The 22,009-nt window shown below is 35.3% G+C and overlaps 5 protein-coding genes across 6 annotated transcripts in view; 4 read left to right on the forward strand and 1 right to left on the reverse strand.

Moving 5' to 3' along the window:
- The window catches only part of LOC117118948, a 17,173-nt gene extending 16,099 nt beyond the window's left edge, over positions 1 to 1,074 (reverse strand). Inside the window, exon 1 of the mRNA XM_033263685.1 lies at positions 801 to 1,074. Within this exon, the coding sequence (XP_033119576.1) occupies positions 801 to 867 (67 nt within the window). The 5' untranslated portion in view covers positions 868 to 1,074. The remainder of the gene's footprint in view (positions 1 to 800) is intronic.
- A 1,871-nt stretch (positions 1,075 to 2,945) lies between these two features.
- Positions 2,946 to 7,695, forward strand: LOC117118949 (UPF0711 protein C18orf21-like). Of its 2 annotated transcripts, XM_033263688.1 has the most exons (7): positions 2,946 to 3,126; positions 3,742 to 3,900; positions 4,221 to 4,273; positions 4,724 to 4,935; positions 6,305 to 6,450; positions 6,779 to 6,987; positions 7,191 to 7,695. In XM_033263688.1, the coding sequence occupies exons 3-6, from the start codon at positions 4,225 to 4,227 to the stop codon at positions 6,939 to 6,941; spliced, it is 570 nt and encodes a 189-aa protein (XP_033119579.1). In that variant the 5' UTR covers positions 2,946 to 3,126; positions 3,742 to 3,900; positions 4,221 to 4,224; the 3' UTR covers positions 6,942 to 6,987; positions 7,191 to 7,695. The 2 variants fall into 2 exon arrangements, with proteins under 2 accessions (XP_033119579.1, XP_033119578.1); XM_033263687.1 differs by lacking the exon at positions 3,742 to 3,900.
- A 3,475-nt stretch (positions 7,696 to 11,170) lies between these two features.
- LOC117119048 (melatonin receptor type 1B-A-like) lies at positions 11,171 to 12,328 on the forward strand. The gene has a single exon (XM_033263858.1). It carries the CDS (start codon positions 11,171 to 11,173, stop codon positions 12,284 to 12,286), a length of 1,116 nt encoding a protein of 371 aa, XP_033119749.1. The 3' UTR covers positions 12,287 to 12,328.
- A 5,228-nt stretch (positions 12,329 to 17,556) lies between these two features.
- Positions 17,557 to 18,889, forward strand: LOC117119023 (G-protein coupled receptor moody-like). The gene has a single exon (XM_033263816.1). The coding sequence runs from the start codon at positions 17,563 to 17,565 to the stop codon at positions 18,706 to 18,708; it is 1,146 nt and encodes a 381-aa protein (XP_033119707.1). The 5' UTR covers positions 17,557 to 17,562; the 3' UTR covers positions 18,709 to 18,889.
- A 2,558-nt stretch (positions 18,890 to 21,447) lies between these two features.
- The window catches only part of LOC117119049 (putative leucine-rich repeat-containing protein DDB_G0290503), a 40,252-nt gene continuing 39,690 nt past the window's right edge, over positions 21,448 to 22,009 (forward strand). Inside the window, exon 1 of the mRNA XM_033263859.1 lies at positions 21,448 to 21,575. The gene's annotated coding sequence lies outside the window, so the exon portion shown is untranslated. The remainder of the gene's footprint in view (positions 21,576 to 22,009) is intronic.

The following is a 22,009-nucleotide window of genomic DNA, read 5'->3' on the forward strand; positions in this document are numbered from 1 at the left end:
TCTATTTTTGCTCAAAAATCTATCTGGATTACATAGAAAACTAGCTTATGTATACTCGTTCTTATTTTATGTACATTTTAAGTAAGTATATTTTGCGATTATTTTTAAACAAATAAACACCTATTTTTGTTTTTGTTATTTGTTCCATTCTTGCTTGAGTGACAGTAGTTTTTAAATGTCTAGATTGTTGCCTGTCTAGAAATTATGAGTTTAGACACCAAAATCATATCTGTAGCTTATTTAGTTTCAATTTTATGCACATTTTAGATAAATTTGGCGGCCATTTTTCAAAATGGCCGCCATTGTGTAAGTAAAATCAAGTGTCAACAGGGCTTAGGGTGACCAGAAGGGATTAATTAGGATATCTGGCTATGTGGATTGCTTCTAACATTCCACTCCCCCTAACTCATTCTTTTCAGATTTTTTTTCTAGTCTAGGAGGCAGCAACAAACGATCAGAGTTCCACTGTTCTTAGAATTATTATACGCAAATTATATTTGATCTTGAATAAGTAATTTGACGGTGACTTTGACCTTACCGGTATTTGACCCCTAAATGCCATAAAACTGGGTCGTAATTAAATTTACTAATCTAATATACAGCATGATAAGACAATGATTAAAAATATAATCAAGAAAAATCACATTTTCTTGAAAAACGTCCAAATATTAAATTCAATGCCACGCTGAACCCAAAAAAAACGCGGCAAGTCATGCAGTAAGTTTCCCCCAGTTAATTTGGTTATTTCCTTACCGCTCCCACCAATAATGTTAATCTTAAGAATATAAATTTCAGCTTACTTGTTTTAACGGCAAGAGTACGAGATACACACGAAAACAAGAGGTACGTCAGCATAAGTGTTAGCATGGTTATACTTTAGATCCGGACTTGTTGGGTAACAGGTTTAAAAAGTTTCTTCAATGTCTACTTTTGAATTATTAAATAAGGCTTCTTTTGAAGGTCTAAGGTTATGTTCTTTCATATTCGATGAGTCATCGACGTGACGAACCAGCAGTGGCATTTATTCAGAATTACCTATGGTATCTCTGTTCTGTATAATTTTGTTAAAATTTTACTATTGTCGTAACGTCACTAACGCAGCCTAAAGGTGTCTAAAACGGGCCACCGACCTAAAACGCCCCCACCCCCGCCCCACCTGTTCTGCTGCCACCAATTTGTTAGGACAAAAACTAAAATAGTCAACAATTTGACTATTATAGTTTCATCACTTAATGATTTCATAATTGATCCATGTTTCATGTTGTTTGAGCCATAAACAATTTCTACGGCAAAAGTATCTAAATTTCACTGTTTTCATTTTTTTTTTCTTGGAAGTACCATCAATCTCTTACTGAGTGTAATTTTGTTTTATTAATGGCTGTTTATATAGAATAGTTACCGGTACCGTATAGTACACAAATGCAATTTTATCAGACCTAAGTTGGCCCGTTTAGGCTATTTGGCGGTGGGGGGTCGTTTTGGGCTTGATTGAACATTTAGGCTAGATAAATTAAGTAGTGGCCCATATTTAGACACAGCTATGTCTAAAATGAGAATTTGAATAGTGTTGTTCAATCAGTTCTTATTCATTGAAATATTATAGTTAGACATTACTTTGTCCCTTGAGTATTTGTTTATTAGTACCGGTAGTTACTTTAACGATATTTGAATTAATTACATTTGTGGCAGTAGGCCTATGTGCAGGCTCCGATCAACATTTTGCTCTAAGGTGCCCGTTTTCAGCACTTTCCCCTTAGCACTTATGTATTGGCTAGCTTTATGCACATTGATAAAATACGATGAAAGAAAGTTTAATGTTCTTTCCTGTTAATTCAATGTGTAATTTCCCCTAATATCTCAAATTAAAATAATGGTTTGTTGCTGAATCGATGATCGATCGCGCGCATTATGAAATGTTAGCATATTTGATAAAGATAAAGGTAAACACCTCTTATTGTCCTCGCAAAACAAACAAGGAAATTTATCTTCCATTGACATACAATGCAAACAATATCCTGTAAAAATAATTAAAATATATAAAATGCATAACCTCAAAAAACATCACAAGGCCAAAATTAAATACAGATAAAAATATTAAAATAATAAAAATAGTATCACTATCCAGTATTATAGTTACATACCCCCGTACATATATAGTGTTATAGTTAGATACATCGACGATTCGAAACGGCGATGACGATTGCGACCATGTTCTATGTCCGGACACGTTACGGTAGTCTTTCGTTGCGAATTCCGTGTATGCAACGCGACATCGACACATGTTAGGGCTTATAAGCTGTATGTTCTTTTTTGTTTCCCTTTTCATCTTTTTTAATGTATTTTCCGAATTTGTTGATGAAGAATAGATGATGACATAATTAATTGAATCCCGACACGATGGCGTACATTTCTATACTTGTTGTAGTATGTGATTATACCATCTTATCTGAGATTAATCAGTGGACCTTTCAGATGTCATTTAGTTTTGTGTAATTTTATGATTAGGATCGAATTTTTTAGAGTAACAGAGTAACATTTATTTAAAGTGTACCTACAGTATAAAAAATGAGTAAATTACGAGTAGGAATCTACATTATAAGTATAAAAAACTTGTCTTAAAAAATATAAGTAATATCAATAATATATAAAAGCAAAATAAAACATATGCCTAGATTATGTTTCTGTTAACTGAGAAATTATATTATATGGACGGGATAGAAGTTGAGACTTAAATTTTGTCATCGACTTTTCTTTTCATAAAGTTGAGTCTGAAATAAGTTGGAAGATTATTGTTATATTCTTATGATGTAGATGTTTTTTGAGAATAGTAGTTTGAAGAGTGGTTTTTGCGTGAGATTAATTGGGCGATAAATTTTTAATTGGGCGATAAATTTACGTACAAGCGCGGCAATCTTTAACTTTTGCAAAAATATTGTGGTGTGTGGTGTCGCTGTTTTTGCTGCTGCGAGAGAGAGAGTAGGCCTAGGCCTAGATAGGTAGGCCTAGGATTTTCTTTTCTGAAGTCGTGTAAAGTTGATTAGAAAAAATGGACGAAACACTTAAATACCAGTACGATGTTGCGAATATGTATGCTTCAGCTTCGCCATCTCTGTCCAGATACTTGATGTAAGTAGGGAAAAATTATGCTAGGGTTAGACCTTGGTTTGCTAGATGACTCGCTCTCCCAGTTACTCACCCGAGAAAGACATAGGCCCACGTCAGTCTCATTGCGATGGACGTCTGGTCCATAATAGAGTGTAAATGTAATCTTCAGTAAAAAGAGTCAAATAACAGTAGTAAAAACATCAAAAGCCCAAATTTTAGTATTCTGTAATGCAGATTGATACTATATGTAGCTGATTATTGAATTTTTATTGAATTTATTTTTTTTAATTCGGGAAACTGTTGGCCAGACTGTAAAGATTTAGACCTGTGCGATGAATATATCCTCCTCGCAAAAGGAGCCTCCTAGCCTAGGAATCCATCCGCGCATTTTGAAAAATAAGGGCCGATTTCAATGCAGATTTTTGCCGAAAGTTAGGCTTTCACCTAATCTTGATATACAGTAACAATATTTCGATCCAGTGCAGCTATTTCTCTGGTGATTTTCTGCTCAAATTTGAGCTAGTTTTTGATCATCTGCACAACTAAACAAACTTACAGTATGGACTGAAGGTGTACTGGTGATGTGTGTGCCCCACACCCCCGAAATGTTGAAAATTTAATTTTTTTTCCATGCAGGCATTCAGATCTTTTGAGGTGTCGGTAACACTCCTAAAGCCTGTGTACGCCCACAATGTTCATAAAGTAGGCATACAAAGAAAAATTTATACAGATTTATTTATAAATCGGTACTGTAGCAGGCCTACCAAAAAAGCACTATTAAATTAGATGTTTTTGGTAAGTGGGAGTTCTTTTCTAAAAAATAAGGGAGTATTTTACGAAATTCGGGAGATGGGAGGATGTTCGGAATATGTGTACAGTATATATATTGTGATACTGATTTCTGTATTTAACAAACTTTTTGATTGTAATGTAATTGACTCCCTGGTCAAATATAGAATTGTTTGTGGCTTGAATGATGCGTCATGTAGTTTATCAATATCATTTTAGGCCTAGGCCTTTTTAGGTACTTAAAACATATATGCTAATAAATTGGAATCATAAATCCTGTACTACTGTATACACAAAATAATAATAATTGAAACTATTCTTTGTAGGTCCATGTTCAATGACAGTATAGCCCACAGTAAAGAGGATGAAACAAAGAAAAGTAAGTATTGCATTATTAAACATGAATAATTATTATAATATATTGAGAATGGTCCAGCTGAGAAAGAAATAAAAAGAAATAGAAATATAAAAGAAGGAAGTGGAAAGGTAAAGAAAGAAATTTTAGGGAAGTAAAGGAAAAGATAGAATAGGAATAAAAGAAAAGAAAGGAAAGAAAAAAAAAGAAAAGAGTCAGGAAAAAAGGAAAAGAAAGGTATGTAAGGTAATAAATCAAGTTAATGATATTTATTTAGTTGATATTTTTTTAATTAAGGTGAATTTTTAAATAATTTACCTTCCGGCTGTAAAAATGCAAAGAGGGGAATTTACAAAATGCATTATATAAGTTAACAATTATTATTATAACCATCATGACGATGATGGCGACGATGCCGCCAGGTCTCAAGATCTCCACTCCTCAGCCTCGTAAAGAAACCTGTATATTTTTCAGAATATGAAAATAAGATGACAGGCCATCTCTGTCCTCGTTGTTGTTCACTTCTGTCACTCGGTAACAACTCTGTGAAAATCTCGCCGAGGAAGCCAGCAAGTAAGAAAACGCTCAAATTAATAAGACGATGCAATAAGTTCAAATGCTGGAACAAGCTGAGCTCCAAAGCCAGGAAAGCAATTTTACGGTATGAAAGGAGTACAAATGCATTGGTATGTATATATTTATTGTCATGATGTTTCATTTCTTCTGTCAGTCTTTTTATTCTACAAGTCCATGTACCGCATATCTTCTTTTCTTTGGGCTTTGCCTTCTTCCTTTTTTAGCACTTCTTACTTTTATATTATTAAAATAATCATTTTCTGTTTTATGCATGCAAAAAGGAAATGAATAAATGTTTCATTAAATTGAATTGAGATAAAGGGAAGGTAGGAGAATATCCCATAATTTGCAGCGTCGTTGTGCTGAATTGCGTATGGGCGTGGTTCATGACTACCTAGCAGCCGTAAAGAGGGGCTTATAGTAGCTGCATGTTCACATCATTCCACAATGACAGGAGCTGAAATGAACCATAGCATCGGGGTAACCCCCTACACTTCCAAAAGATGCACAAGCTAGATGTGTACGCCAGCCCCAATTTTAAGTACTTATCCGAGAAGACTTGGTTCTACCAACTGAACCCTGGTCGAGAAGCAGCTGGAACCAGCGCCGATGTTAAGGCTGTAGTTAGCGGTGCCCCAGCCTTACCGCTTGGCCATTCAACTCGCCCAATAGTAAGTGCCCACTGGCGGCTGCAACATTATATTGTATGAATGGAGCTGTAGTTTGGTGGTTAACAATTTTTTTTTTTTAATCCTGAAAATCCTCAAAAAGAAATGTAGAAATCTTTGAATTGCATATTAAAAAAATGAAATAAATTATCCATTTTCAATGAGAGATACTGATGGTAATAATTTCAGCTTTTTATGATTTACAAACTGTTCACTACAAACAGTGGCATGATGTAACTGCTGGTGTTGCTTTTCCTAGGCACCCACTCAGAAAATTTGTTGAACCAAAAAAATGATGCTGAAGTACTGTAGTTAAAAAATAATCTCATATCACCCTATTTGCTAGCAAATGTCACCCCTTGCATAATAATCAAGTCCTCCCCCCTCCTTTAACCTTCACATCTCCCATTAGTCTTTCCCCCCAACCCCTCCTTCAATACTCATAGATATAAAACTGACTGAAATCCTAGTATTTTATACAAGAGCTGTACTAAAACTGTTCAGGGCTTCACTCAAAATGGATGAAACTTGAATTTTTGTGATGCTTTACTCTGTTTTCTGCATTTGTCATGTTCTTTATGTAATTTGTATTCTATATGGCTTTTAATTGCTGAAATAAAGATTTGAAACATATCCAACCAATGTAAATGTAGATTCCTGTAAAATCAAAATGGAATTGCTGAAGATTGGATGTTGAAATATATAATCTCCGTAAATAGATACAAGGAATGTATTATTTTTGTGATTATTTTCTATAAGTGATTTATTATTATAGATATTACTGTATATTGTATGTATGGATTCTTCAAAGGTCATAAACTGCAGCAGTTGTGGACGTAGTAAAACAGCTTGCGTGAAACGTAAAACGACAGAGTGCTGTAAGGCGCTCCCATCAACGCCTGTTGTTTCGGTCAGATCACTCTTTCATACTCCAAAATCAAGTGGACCTAAAGACAGGTTTGTACCTTTTCTTATCACTGAAACAACAATAACAACAATTACAGCAAATTCTTGCCATTTTCATGTGAATTACTTCACTTCACTTTATATAAAAGATTAATTTACATCCTTAGAATCTACATGTTTATTAATAAACTAGTAATAATCTAATATTCATTGAATAAATTACATTTCCTCATGATCTAGCAGTCCACTTCATTACATACGCCTGCTCCAAAGCATTCCATCTGTTTCAGATCCTATTATTATGTATCAATATATATTTTTATATTTATATAATAGATATATTTCATTATTATACTTCATTTTTGCCTTCAATTTTCAGAACACCTCATGGCCAATCCTTGTCGACACCCAGTTCATCAGCCAAGAAACGATCAGCAAAACGTCATAAGCATTCAAAATTACAGCTGATGCTTGACCAAAACACGCAAGAAAAGCAACACGCACAGCAGTCCCCTCTACTTGGATTCCTGCAGTCTTTATGACACAGGCTAGCACCTCATGAACTTTACCTGTGATGTAATTAAGGAAAAAAAAACCCAAAAAACAATATGCATTAAATCTATTCAAGGTACACTGTTGGAGGGTACTGGGTGTGGTTATGGTTCGTGATCTCAGTGTTATCGTTGTGGTGTGGAGTTTCTTCCTGTGCATTTTGCTTTTATCCTTGGGCAAGGCACATAATTCCAGATTTTCCCTATCAACCAGTGGCATATCTTGGAATCTTGAAATGGGTGTTAAGTGAGCAAGAGCTAGATCACAAAATAAGAGGTGATTTTTTACTAATTGATGAGCTTGATTTTTTTGCTTTTGACATATTTAATCGGGGGTGGGGGAAGTGACTGGATGAGCGAGCTTTATTACACCACTGCTCTCCACCCTAAAGTATAAATGGGTACCTGGTAGGGTGTGATACCAAGCACTGATTCTAGCTGCTTATGAAACAGGCTCCCCAGAGAGCTGAGGATGTGTTCCATACTGTAGGTGCCTACTTCCCTTATTTGGGTAATACTGTTAATTGTGTACAGACAGTTTATTGCAATATTGTGGATATACAGTAGTACACAAATTTGATAGCTTTTATTGTTTTCAAATAAAATCATATTGTCTTCTCATTAAAAAAAAGTGGGACACCTAGGCAGCAAATATTTTGCAAAACAGAACCCTTAAAAATTTCAAAACAAGAATTTTGGAGGGGAGGGGGAAAATTTGTGTAATTTATGATATTATTTTTGATTTGTTCATTATTGATTCAACTATTTCCATTGTTATTAAGCCTCAGGTTGAGCTTGTCAACCTGAGGCTATATATCATTATCTTCATCTGAATAAATATACATCATTCTTCATCTACCATATTTATTTGAATGGCATTTATTTAGAGAAGGGTTTTTTGAGAGGGTGTTTATTTAAGGGAGGCTTTCATTTTTTTTAAAAGTAAAATGGATGTATACTCAAACAACCCTTAATTTCACTGTAAATGTGGATCTACAACAGATATTTACCGTCAAAATGTGTTATTGCGTGATCATAAAGACTTATGGATTCCCAACCAGGTTAAAACAAAATATAATTCCACTGGAGTAGAACATTAATCGAATGTGTTGAGAATGATGTTGCTTCCATTAGATTTGTTTACTTTCATTTTGGGGGGTGGGGGGGGGGGCGTTTATTCAAGGAAAAAATAAATGCCTGGGGTATCCATTCAAGGGAGGAGTTTCCAAGTGAGGCTCTAAAGAGGACGTTTATTCGAATAAAGACGGTATATAAACATAGATAATTAATGGTGTTTCCAAGATTTGTGGACAAAAACCTTGCATTTTGAGGTTTTGAAATGTCTATTTTTGTTTATGCACAGGTATAGATTAATGAAAGTTTGGATTTGCTAAGTGTTTATCACTTGGTCACCAATATATATTTGTTTTGTATATTGAAGTATTCTTAGTCTAAATACAGTAACGTGTGGAACCATAGCTGATGTTGCGTTGTTACTAGTGTTTGTTACTTGGTCAATATACCCCTTAATTTTTTTTCTGCTTAACAGATTGAATTTATATTTATATTGAATCTTACTCTGTGAATAAGTGCTTATTTGTACAGTATACTTCAGAAATACGAAACGAAAATGAACGAAATGATTGAATAAATGTGTGAACAAAAGCTCATTTGCACAAAGTGAAATAAAGAAATATGATCCGTGACAACGTGAACAGGAGTTGTGATTCTATAAATATCTCTTATTCTGTAATGTGCTTTGAATCTTGTCTTTATTATCGCAATAAAAGCTAAATCACCGCAATCAAACATTGAATAAAAGTATAGGTACCTGTACTAAATTATAGCCTAAATGTGACTGGATGACAACTACTAATCAAAAAGCCCCGCCCCATAGAGATTGTTGCTAAGGTCCCACAAGACGATAGCCATTCGGAGAAAAGCAATAATTGAGTGTGCGGTCGTGCGTCGTAATTATTCTTGGCCTTAATAACGCGTTTGTTTGGTCAGTAAAGTTTGCTCGCATCCGGAAAGTTCCATTATTTTAGTTTTCTCACAAAGAGCCAGAAGTTAATTTCAAATTCTGATGATTAAAATATCAACAAAACGTTAGCAACTTGCTAATTGAATGGAACCCAAGACGTTCGTACTACAGTACTGCTGCTCTAATAACTGATCTATTCCTATTCGTGGATTTAAAAAATGGCAAAATAATTCAATAGCATGCTTAAAATAGAGTACAGTACATTTTTGCATAGTGTAAGCAATTTCATCTAGAGATTCATTAAGCTGCATTAAACTCTGTAGTGCTAGAAAAAGTACATAACACTGTGGTCTCTCCGCAAACATTACCGTCGACGGTGGCGATGACGACGATGATGATGAAGTTTAAGGTTAAGGTTAAGAGCGGGTTTAGTGGGGCTAAACAGGTTTTAACATCCCACCCCCTCCACCCCCTCCCCATTAAAACCTTCTCCCACACCACATGCCATAACGAAGAATTTGGATCCGCCCCCGAGGCGTGCTCATATCGGCGTACTGATTTATAATTACTGTATTTGTTTAAACCAATTGCCAATCATATTCATATTAAACGCCAAATGTAAATACGCACACATGTATACTGATCATATCACTATAGCAACCGATGACTGCTACAACAGTTGGTTATAAAAAAAAAAACTAAAATTAAAAGACGGCAATTAGTAGAGCATGCATCGTACACTAAATGGAAAATTATACTTAGATTGCATTTAATGCATTCAAAAATTTCCTTCAGGCCTTGCAGGTCCTCAGGAAATTTTTTCAAGCATTAAATCTTACCTATAGTAATTTTCCTAGTGTACTATTCCTCCTTTTGTGTATGTCCATTGTCCAGTGACCCCAGACAAGGCAAAGGGTCACTTAATGTGAAACAAAACGGTTGATACAAGATTATGGAATCACTTACAACCGATAAAAATATGGATAGTATCAAACTCCATTTAATCATCTCTTATATTATGGGATTTAACCCTATCAGAATTTAACTGCGGTAGGTCTATTTACCATTACAGTAATGTGAAACTCTATCATAATGAAGTGACCATATCAAAGAGCCTTTTCTGGTCTATAAATATGTCAGCAACTGTATTCAAAACAAAATAGGAGAAAGACAATAATAAATATCAGAAGATGCGTAAGTTTTTAGTGGGATCATAGGTCTGCGCATTGATATACGGTCAGTAAACTTTGTACATAGTTTTCTATGAATAATGAAAATACAGAAACCGAAAGGTCCACTGATTAATAAGAAAGTATAATAAATACTCCAAGTATTGAAATGCACTTCAAATCCCAGACGGAATGTGTTGTCGGTGTTTGGAGTTCCTTTACTAAACATTTGACACAAAGTCGTTGAAGAACATTACCGTAAAAAAGCACTACTTATCGAATCTGCATTGCGTTTGGAACATGGCCACAGTAATCGTAAGTATAAGCCGTGGTAAAAGATTTCAATAACATTTAATAACCAACTGACACTTATTTGCTTATGTTTTTCTAGGCTTACTATACGATATGTTATATAAAAAAGAAATAATAATACCAACAACGATGATTATGATGATGATGATGACGAATGTTGAAATTTGTTTAGCTGAAGAGAGATAGTAGTTTTTGCCAATGGCGTAGAGGTGACGGGCCCCAGTGCAAGATAATCGTTGGGCCCTTTAGTGTAAAAGGCCCGGCTTCTGGGGTTTTTTAACAGATAATTTCACTATTTATGGGATCTTAACGAGCAGAAATAATTCTATAAAATATTCCAGAAAAATATTAAGAACAAATGGCTTTCACATATATTCATTTAGGGTTTATTGGGCACTTCATGAGCCTCTGATAACGTCTAACAACAATAGAAAAATCACAATGGCGTATCTAGAAGTCTTGAAATGGGGTGCTGATGGGGGAACGCGAAGGTAAAGTACAGTCCGTCGACCATGTGTACTTTGTCTGTACCTTGTCTGATTGACACTCCGGAAAACTCCATTCGACTTGTTTTTGATAAGACTGGGACTGAATGGTCCGTGGCTTTATTAAATAGACTATAGGTTTTTAATAGTACGTTTGTCATTGGTAATAGCAGCAATAATGATAATTTGTTAATTGTTATGGTTGACTAACTAGCAGAAGTCGATGATGCTAATTTGTGTTTTGTTTTTCTTCTGCAGCCAATGTTGACGATGACCAGGGATTTTACAGACGTGGAGCAGAATGTCGCAGTTATCTTTGAATGCATCATTATAGCATTAATGTCCATTGTGGGGTCAGTTGGAAATGCTATGACCATCATAGCAGTTTTGACCAACAGGCGTCTTCATGAACCTACACATTACATGATCGTCAGCCTAGCTATAGCAGACTTGATCCCGTGTCTAATAATAGATTCGATATACGTTGTGTCAGCTTGGCATCGGGAATGGTTCCTGCCAAACGCATATATCATCTGCCAGATCGTCGGTGTACTGTGCGTCTTCTGCCTCGAAGCTTCCATTACGAATCTAACCCTGATAGCGGTCAATAGATATTTCTGTATTGTAAAATTCAGGAAATATAAGAAAATATTTACACCACAACGAACGATACATTTCTGTGTGATGGCATGGGTTCCCCCAATCATAGGCATCCTGATCCCGATTATCCTCGACGTCAGTGTATTTGGATTCAACACTTATATGTTATCATGTTCCATAGAAGCGACGGACGTAGGGTGGCGGTACCAGATAATTTTACTTCTAACCTACGTACCCATAGCAATTATTGTTATCATATTTTGCTACACGAATGTTTTTATAACGGTGAGGGCAAGTCGTCTCCGTATCGAGCGCCCCAACATTCCTCAATGTGTAAGTCTTAGAACCTCTGTAGCAGACAGACAGCAATACGCTAACGTATCAGTAACTGAGTTAAATAGACCGACAAACCACCTTACACCCGAATTGATAACAATGACCAGTGGTCTCTCACAGACTGACGATGAGGAACATAATGTTCAGCGAAAGCTTCCAAGGGAGAATAACAATTCGAAGAGCACGTCACGTCAAACAAAATTGAATTTAAGAAATGAAGTAGTTCTATCTGTTAACTTATTTATAATTTTCATTATATTTGTAGTCTGTTGGCTACCAATTACATTGAATATGATTTTTAATGCAGACTATTATGGTCCGGTTGAAGTTTGGCAAGTGGTTAGCATATTGGCATTGGCTAACTCCACTTTCGACCCTATTGTCTACGTATGGCGCAGCAAGCACTTTCGACAATCGTATAAGCGAATGTTGAGGTGTTGGCATACTTAAAAGACACAACAAGTACTAACAACAGGCCCGCCATCAGATTTCAAAAGGTCCACTTCCTAAACCTATTATTCACTAAAATCGTTCCCAATTTTCCATATGATCAAAAGCTATGCTATAATGTAGACCTAGAGATGAAATGGACATAAAACTTTACTTCTTCAGGTCCTTAACAACCAAATGAATTGAAATTTAAATATTTCACGAAGGGTTTCAGAAATCAATAATACTGTAAGGCCTTTAGAATGCTATTTTGTTAGGGTTTCCAGGGGATTTTCCCCAGATTCCTAACATTTGTCCCTGTCATAGACGGCCCCTGGGTCCCTTACTTAATGTTCCCAAACGCACTCCATCGTAAATACTGCCTCCTGTCCTGAAAATAAAGTCTTTCGAGCTAATGTTTATTAATGTTATTTTGATATAGCTTTGCACTTTCGTATTGATCCTCATAGTACGATTGGGTTTCTGATTGAGTGACTTTTAACGTTACATTAAGGGTTGGATTGGTTAATTTCTCATTTAACATAAATATATCCTTCCATTGTACAGTACTTGGTTTTAATTGACTTTAAGCTTACTTCGGTTTTAGTTCAAAGTTTCGAGTTTATTTAATACACATTTATCTGGCATTATAGTATCGTTTAATTTAACTCTACAACTTTTATATTTACCTACTCAGGAAGTACGAGAAGACGCTTCATCAAAGCTGAACTGGATTATAAATTTCTTACATAATTGCAAAACGTTCGACGTTTTCCGAAAAATTTTACTATTGTAGAACGGCTGTGCTGGTTTAATTCTAATTTAACCTAAATAATATATACTTCTTTTGCATTTGGTTTTATTATGCTTTAAGCATACTTCGAAGTTTTGAGTTTAGTTAATGCACGGGAATAAAAGATAAAGATGTCTACAACTTTACAGCAAAAGGGTTGTGCTTGTTTCTTTATAATTTAACCTAAATAATATTCTCTATTTGGTTTTAGTTGAATTTAATGATGATAATTTGGTTTAAGAGTGAATGGAGTTGCTATAATACGCAATTGAATTACGTTTATCAGGTTTGTATTTTTGTTTAAGTGTTTTTTTTTTTACTGTTGTAAATATAGTTTTAGATTGGTGTCGTCAGAAAAAGTTATGAAACATAAAATATTAGTAAAATTTAAAATATCACTTAAGTAAATTAAAATTAACAGAGGCCTACAAATCGATTATTGAAGTAATGTTTTCTACAAGATCTAGTACAGCCAAACTTGGGGAGAATTTTCTAGTGAAACCATATTGTGCTTTAAGAATTTTGATTTTTTTTTTCAAGATAAGATTGCAGTCTGTTATAAGCAATTCTTTAGAAAATTGTAATCATAGAAGGTAAAATTATATAACTTTTGTCTATCAGTTATCCTTGCAGAAATTTATGTAAAATGAAACTTCTAAACTTCATGGTTAAAATTTGTCTATTCTTATAAGCATCTACGTGTGACTTTAAGCTCAGATCTGTTCTGGAATTTTCACATGAATAGTATTGAATAAAGCGACAACCGTCAATATGTTACACCGAGTAAAAAGGTTTATGTCACGGTCTACACTAATAAATATCTATCTTATATGTATCCGCCAATTAATCGAGTGTGCTGCTCCAGTTTGGGATAATATGTCTCAATACTTGAGTGAAAAAGCGAAGTCTTTTCAAAATAAAAGTCGATAAAACATGGAAACATACGAGCCACAATGCTATTCGAACAGAACTCGCCTGGCCCCCACTGAAAGACAGACGAACTTATTTTAAATTATGCATTTTCCTTAAGGCCATGAATAAGCTTGCTTTTCCTTACTTAACATAATCTACGTAATGTAAAAAATGTAAGAGCCCAACTTTGCAAAACCACATCTTATAAACAATCTTTCTCTCCTCCTGTCATTATAGCATGGAACAACAAGTCCAAAGCTGTCCAACTTTAAATTCATTCAAAAGAGCATTCAAAGATTGAAATCCAGTAATCATATCGTATCATGATATTGGTATAAAAGGAACAAATGAATCCATACTATAATCAGACTGGGTTTCACCAGCCTGAATGCCCATCTTTTCAAGTATGGACTTCATACCGATTCACGATGTCAATGTGGTAAATGGAGTAGACGACCCACTGCACTACTTTATTAAATGTCCCTTATTTGCTGCTCAACGCCAAGAACTGCTTGTCGATGTGTGGACCAAAATCTATATGTTTAATTGCGTTCAGAAAATCATTTTGGATACAGACAGGTTTAAGTCAATTAAATGAATTTTTCACCATGTCAATGTGGTAAATGGAGTAGACGACCCACTGCCCTACTTTATTAAATGTCCCTTATTTGCTGCTCAACGCCAAGAACTGCTTGTCGATGTGTGGACCAAAATCTATATGTTTAATTGCGTCCAGAAAATCATTCTGGATACAGACAGGTTTAAGTCAATTATATGAATTTAAATATCGATGGATACTTTTTTTTGGTCAAATCAAAGTCTTGATATTGTACTATGCATTTATTAGATTGATGTTCATATCTGCTTTTTTTTTCTACCGCATACTTGTTCAGCCACCGTAAAGTCCTGTTTATACTTGCAATGGTAACGATAACGATAAAAAAAGCTAAAAAGCAATTGTTTATATAGAAAATAAAAGAAATATGAGAAGTTCTCACACTACCACGATTTGGTAACGGTTTATTGTGTATACGATAACAAATAATATTTTCACAAATCAAATCAAATGACGTCATAATCATGGGAAAACGATAAAATTAAGTCAATTTATTGTTCAATAGGTGGTGCCGAGAAAAAAAAAATCTGTATGAGCTTTCGCTATGTTATTCAAAATATCAAAATTGCTAAATAGCAACACTTCTATACATATTCTATAGAGTTGCTATAATGCTTATACTATGATATATCTGAAGCCTTGTTTGATAGACTTTCTTTTGATGTGGGTTCGAATTCTGGCTGGTGCAATTCTCTTCGTCAAAGTTCACAATGGTATCTTCTTATTCTCTTTGTATGCTGCCGCCTTCAGCATGCTGGAGATTCTGCATCTTTAAAATGTCCTTCTGTATGAATTTGCGTGTGGTTCAATTGCCTACTGTATTTTCCTCTTACGGTTTTGCGGAAACGTGTACCCTTAATAGGGTAGTCCCTGAATACTGTGTACCCTCCAATTAAAGACCGTCTAAATTGAGAACCACTTTTGCAAAGAACGAAATAACAATCTTCTATCATTTAACACAAAGCTAACCCTTTAATTGGAGACCGAACCAATTTTTAGGTCCCAAAGTGGTCTCAAATCGGAGGGCAAATTGTATTTCAAAAGGAGGGGGGAGAGGTTTCTACTATAGCTCACTTACTATAAAATTATATAGGGTGTCTATATGAATTCTATAGAACCTGTTTGAGAAATATAAGTATATAGACTTGCTTTTTTATGAATATGCTATAGAAAAAATATATATAATACATCACAATTCTCATAAACTTTCTATAGAATTTAAAGAATAAAGATATAAAGAATTTGTAAAAAAGTTATATAGATCTACCGCTTCTCTAGGTCAAAAAAATACAGGTCCAATTATCGGTCCTTAGTTCTCTACGATGAAAATATTCCCCCTTTTGTTTATGCCCAGTCACCCCAAACAAGGTAAAAGCCACTCAATATAAGGGGTTAGGATAGTTTAAATAAAACGGTTGATACAAGATTATAGATTACAAACGAGATTAAAAATGTGGATGGTATCAAACTCCATTTAATCATCTCTAATACGGGATTCAGACCTACCAGAATTGACAAGTAGGCCTATTCACTATTACAGTAATGTGAAATACTATACTATATACTAGATATAATATCTTAATTGAAGTGACCGTATCAAAGGACCTTTTCTGATCTATGAATATTTCAAAATTGGATTCTAAACATAATTAGAGAATGAAAAAATTTATATCCAAAGATGCAAAAGCTTTTAGTGTGATCATAGGTTTCCGCGGTGATATTATATACACACACACACGCACTTTCCGGCCATATCTGATTGACTAAATCATAAATTCCTGGATCCGCAATGCAATGACCTAAAATTATATTTTAGGTCACTATATGCCTGCTCTAATATGAAGATGTTTTATAGTTGTCTCTGTTTGCCTCTCTTTTATGGTACAAGATTGTACTTGTGCCGTATTCTGTGACCCTGTATTACAACACGTACTGTATTCTCAAATACGTTTACAGGCCGTTTTGTTCCCCCAATACGGACGCTGAAATTGTCTGTTTTGAATCTGTATTCAAACTTAATGAATTTCAAATTTGTCTCTAAAATAACATTCAATCATTAGTATCACATTAGAGCAATCATTGTAGAATAAAATTTACCAGTGTCAGGGGCGGATCCAGAATTTTTCAAACGTGGGCGGTGGGTGGGTGTGGGGGGGGGGTTGCGCAAAATGTTCAGAATAGATAAGTGAGTAGCGCTTATCTCAATAACATTGATACCATATCACATTGAAATTTTGAAATCGCCCCCTATAGGGTCCACGCCTGAATGTAGGCATGGCCTACATGCCCCTTTCCTAACGATCTAAACGCAAGCGAAGTCCTCAATTTAGTGGAAAAAACGATAATACCCCAGAAAAAACCACAAGCAACACATCAAAATACGTCTAAATACAATAACAAAGGCACAGCAAATACATCAAATTTATAACATAAACCAAGGATTCGTGCACTTCGGTCAAACAAGTGAGCATTATGTAACTTCGAAGTAAATTTTAAAATGCCTTTAAGTTCAGTGGACCATGTGTACTTAGTCTGTAAAATTCTGTCAATCTTGTCTTTATCTTTACAATAAAAACGAAATTACCGCAATAAAACACAGAATAAAAGCATAGGAACCCGTACTAAATTATATCCAAAATGTGACCGTATGACAAAATCAATAAAAAAATACCGATTTATCCGTGAAGCCCAGTCCCTTGCTAAAGTCCCACAAAACACCAGCGTGTTTGTGAGACAAACGCGTATTACTCGCCTGATTACTAGCCCTGTCTGATTGGTCAGTTGTTAATTTCGAGTCCATTCGACCACTCTCTGATAGGACTAGGACCGAACGATTTATGGTTTTTAATAGGTACGTGCATCATTGGTAATATAGCAGCAAAAAAACGAAATGTCTGCCAATTGTTATGGTTGAATAAAATTCAGCAAGTCAATGATGCTTTGTGTTTTGTTTTTCTTCCACAGCCGATGTTGACGATGACCGGGAATTTTACAGACGCGGATCAGAATGTTGCAGTTATCTTTGAATGCATTATTATAGCATTATTGTCCATTGTGGGTTCAGTTGGAAATACTATGACCATCCTAGCAGTTTTGAACAATAGGCGTCTTCATGAACCTGCACATTACATGGTCGTCAGCCTAGCTATAGCAGATTTGATCCCTTGTCTGATAACGGATTCGATATACGTTGTGTCAGCTTGGCATCGGGAATGGTTCCTGCCAGACGCATATATCGTCTGCCAGATCATTGGTGCATTGTCCGTCTTCTGCCTCGAAGCTTCGGTTACGAATCTAACCCTGATAGCGGTTAATAGATATTTCTGTATTGTAAAATTCAGGAAATATAAGAAGATATTTACACCAAGACGAACATTACTTTTCTGTGTGATGGCGTGGGTTCCACCAATGATAGGCATCCTGATCCCGATTATCCTCGGCGCCAGTGTGTTTGGATTTAACACTTCTATGTTATCATGTACCAATGAAGCGACGGACGTAGGGTATCGGTACCAAATAATATTACTTTTAACCTACATCCCCATAGTATTGATTGTCATCATATTTTGCTACACGAATATTTTTCTAACGGTGAGGGCAAGTCGTATCCGCATCGAGCGCCCCGACTCTACAATAACTCCTGACATTCCTCAAAGTGTAAGTCCTAGAGCCTCTGTAGCAGACAAAGTGCAGTACGCTAACGTACCAGTAACTGAGTTAGATAAACCGACAAACCACCGCACATCCGAATTTATAACAATGACCGGTGGTGGTCTATCAGAGACTGAAGATGAACAACATGATGTTCAGCGAACGCTTCCGAGGGATAGGCCTAATAAGGATCCGAAGAGCACACGTCAAGCAAAAATAAATTTAAGAAATGAAGTACTCCTATCTGTTAACTTATTTATAATTTTTATTATATTTGTAGTCTGTTGGCTACCAATTACATTGGTTATGATTTTTAATGCAGACTTTTCTGGTCCGGTTGAAGTTTGGCAAGTGGTTAGCATATTAGCGTTGGCTAACTCGACTTTCGACCCTATTGTCTACGTATGGCGTAGCGAACACTTCAGACAATCGTATACGCGAATGTTGAGGTGTTGGCGTAGGCCTACTTAAGACAGTAGAGCAACATCATCATAGGAGTAACAATAATAACAATTTAAAGCCTTCTTATCTTGCAAATGTGAGGGTATATTTGATAATATATTATTCGACTGTTTCATTTCGTTGAGTACGAATTTTCGTTGAGTATTTTTGTCATTCGACTGGTTCGTAAAATAGAATTCGTTGACAACGAAAATTAACGTAACCAAAATGCGTTAATCAGCGTTAAATTATGCACGTGACCAAAAAAATATGGCCGATTGGTCAGTTTAGCAACAACATTTGCGTTAATATAAATTTAGATTAAATTTCAGAAAATAAAAATTATAATATTTACCCACAGTGAAGTCAAAAAATAATTGTAGGCTAACGATGAAAACATTTTTTTACGAAAAACCCATACTGCCACAATCCGAAGGAGCCTTGATTACGCATCATGTATCCGACTGGTCGTCTTCGTTAAGTAGGATTTTACCACTGCGCAGGTGGGCGTGGTTTAACGAAGAACGACCAGTCGCGGCTATTGTCATATTCCCATATAATATGGGCACATCGCAAATAATTTGTCACATAAAATTTGATGGAGTTGACAAAGAACCATAATTACGTTTATCTGGCTTTGTATTATCGTTTAAATTCGTTACACTTTTTTATATTTTTTTAGACTATTTCATATCATTTATAATCTTTCAATATTTAGTTGTATTTAATTTCGGCCCCTGGCTATTGCTTCCGATTCGAATAAGGGTGACCTTGAAGAAAATTAATTAATTCCAACAGGTTTATACTGTACAATAATAATAATAATCAATTGGTCTATAAACAGGAGCTTCTCATTTGGGTTAAGTGATTTGCCAATAAATTTCTTAATATGTTGCATTAAGCCAGTCTCGATTTCAGTCTGTCCGGTGTTTGAATAAGTAATTTTAGTTCAGTTTTCGTTTGTCTCCCTCAATAGGGAGCGTTCGATTGAACGACGGTAAGACGAAGAACGCAATGACATCACCTGATTAACTCATTTTCGAGTGAATTTTGACGCAATTTGGCCGAATCTAACTACATTGTGCAGTGCATAGAGAGCTCAGAACGGTCATGCACAGCGTGACCACTGCTTGGGTATTTACCCAAGATCTTGGGTATTTTTACTTGGGCTTGGGTATTCCGTTCAAATCCTTGGGTATTTTATTTTACTAAGAAAATTAAATATTTTTGTCATAGAGGAAGAATTAAGAAGTAACAAAGTATTTTTCAGTCCATTTAAGTAAGCAAGACTCAACGAAGTGCACATAGCATTGTTAATTGCTATAAACATGGGTTCAGAATTGTTTATTTGTGATTTGCGTTGCCATTGATCTTACCTAATTAATGCATTTACATAATTAAACTTCATCACTGATCTACTGATAACACTGACTGACTGAGGGCGTATTTTTCTATCCGTATTATCACCTCATGAATATTAATTTTAATAATTAACACAAACAATTACAATAAAAAATTGGTTTGTAAATTGAACTAAAAGGGAAACTATACATGCGAAAAACACGTATTTTTTAAATGTATTTTCTAATGTATTTTTTTTAATGTATTTTCAAGAAGCTTGGGTAATTTTAAGCAATTTTTGCTGAATCTCGGGTAATTTCGACCCAGTCATTGGGTATATATCAAAAATTGTGACTGGTCACACTGGTCACGCATTAGTGAATCCGTTCCGTGTCACGTCGTCGTGTTACGTCGTCTCGCAAATCGATTCCGAGGGCCACATGGAACATTCCTCCATTCATGGAAGTTGACAGACCTCATTTATCATCTTTCCATATTATAGCTTAAATCTTACTTGCCCTTATTTGTACTACAGTATCACTTTATTTCCTATTCTTATTTGAATTTCTTTAAAATGATACTTTTTTTTTCTTTATTGTAGAGGCATTCGCAATTTAAGGAAAAATAAAGTTGAATTGCAAATTACTATTATTAAATAGACTGTTCAATAGGCGATGAAAAGAAGACAAATCTGAGTTTATATTCGTTTTATTATTTCCGTAACAAAATATCAATGTTGCTTAGAAAGACTTTTTTTGATATTCTATAGAATTCCTATAGTGCTTATAATATGTTGGGTACCCTGCGTACCCAACAGTAATGGCACTTGCCAAATCTGTAAATATGATGTTGAAGATATAAAACATTTCTTATTCATATTATGTATTATCGACTAAATACGGTACCATTAGAATTGAAGAATATCACGTTTTAAAATAAGTTAGTTAATATTGATTCTAAATGTTTGGGAGTATTTTATCACTAGGGATAGTGACCTTTTCACAAAATTAAATATTTTGATAAATTTTGCAAATCTCATGTTAAGAGAGCATGGAAGCTTAGGAATGATTTATTGAGTTCTTAAAGTGCATTGTCCATTCAGTTCACAAGAGTGTAAATACTCTGGGGTGGGAGGGATTTAACAAAATCATTATTGCAGTGGGTGCTCTTTTTAGGGAGGGGAATGAGATTTTAAGTAAGTGGACTTTCTGTCAGATTTCTCTTCTGTTACGTTTCAATAAATATTTTTAATATGTTAGGCTGAGGGTAACGTAGAAAAAGGACCGAAGTGGTCTGAGTGTGACGACATGATTCCGAACCGAATTCTGCCTTTGAAAGATATTACATTAATTGTCGCCCTCTTGAAATTGATAGCTTCAAATACTGACCAATGGGAGCCCGATTTTTAGCGTCTGTTTGTTTGTGACACAGGTGGGTAGTTTTGTTGTTGTTGAGGGCCCGATCGACTGGAAACGGTGGACGCTTATTCTATGATTCAACTCAATAAATCTCTTGTAATAATTGATTGAATGCAGCACCAACCACATTGATTACGGGTTTGTTTTGGAGGTTATTTTTGAAATGTGAATAAGTGTAGGAGAAACGCTTTGTTATGGTAATATAAACTTAATTTACGCTAGGCCAAGGCCTAGGAGGAGCGAAGGAAGCCGGAGGAGCTTATCCTAGGCTCCTAGCTAGGCTAGGCCTAGCTAGGCCAATGAAACAGGGCCGCTGCAAAGCGAAAAGGCATTTTGATCGGTCGAACCTACTTTGGCCTAGGACTAGTCTGTAGTACTAAGCCAATAGCCTAGTAGTAGAAGTAGTAGTAGTAGTAGGCCTAGTAGTAGTAGTAGTAGTAAATAGTAGGCCTTGATACTGATACGCAGCTGTAAGTCCTGTGTCTAATTTCTATGAAGGAGTGAGGAATAAATAGAAGCCTCCTCTAGGCCTCGGGCAGGCCTATTGGCAATGCACTTGTCAATTATAGGCC

Source organism: Anneissia japonica, unplaced genomic scaffold (assembly GCF_011630105.1).
Source record: "Anneissia japonica isolate Jap-2015-1 unplaced genomic scaffold, ASM1163010v1 scaffold1826_len1998817_cov189, whole genome shotgun sequence".
NCBI classification, from domain to species: Eukaryota; Metazoa; Echinodermata; class Crinoidea; order Comatulida; family Comatulidae; genus Anneissia; species Anneissia japonica.

Bases quoted from the DNA above. Each gene is read 5' to 3' on its own strand.
- LOC117118949 (XM_033263687.1), top strand. From the start codon at position 3,047: ATGGACGAAACACTTAAATACCAGTACGATGTTGCGAATATGTATGCT. The intron at 4,274-4,723 runs GTAAGTATTGCA...TATATTTTTCAG, and splicing joins AGAGGATGAAACAAAGAAAA to AATATGAAAATAAGATGACA. The intron at 4,936-6,304 runs GTATGTATATAT...GATTCTTCAAAG, and splicing joins AAAGGAGTACAAATGCATTG to GTCATAAACTGCAGCAGTTG.
- LOC117119048 (XM_033263858.1), top strand. From the start codon at position 11,171: ATGACCAGGGATTTTACAGACGTGGAGCAGAATGTCGCAGTTATCTTT.
- LOC117119023 (XM_033263816.1), top strand. From the start codon at position 17,563: ATGACCGGGAATTTTACAGACGCGGATCAGAATGTTGCAGTTATCTTT.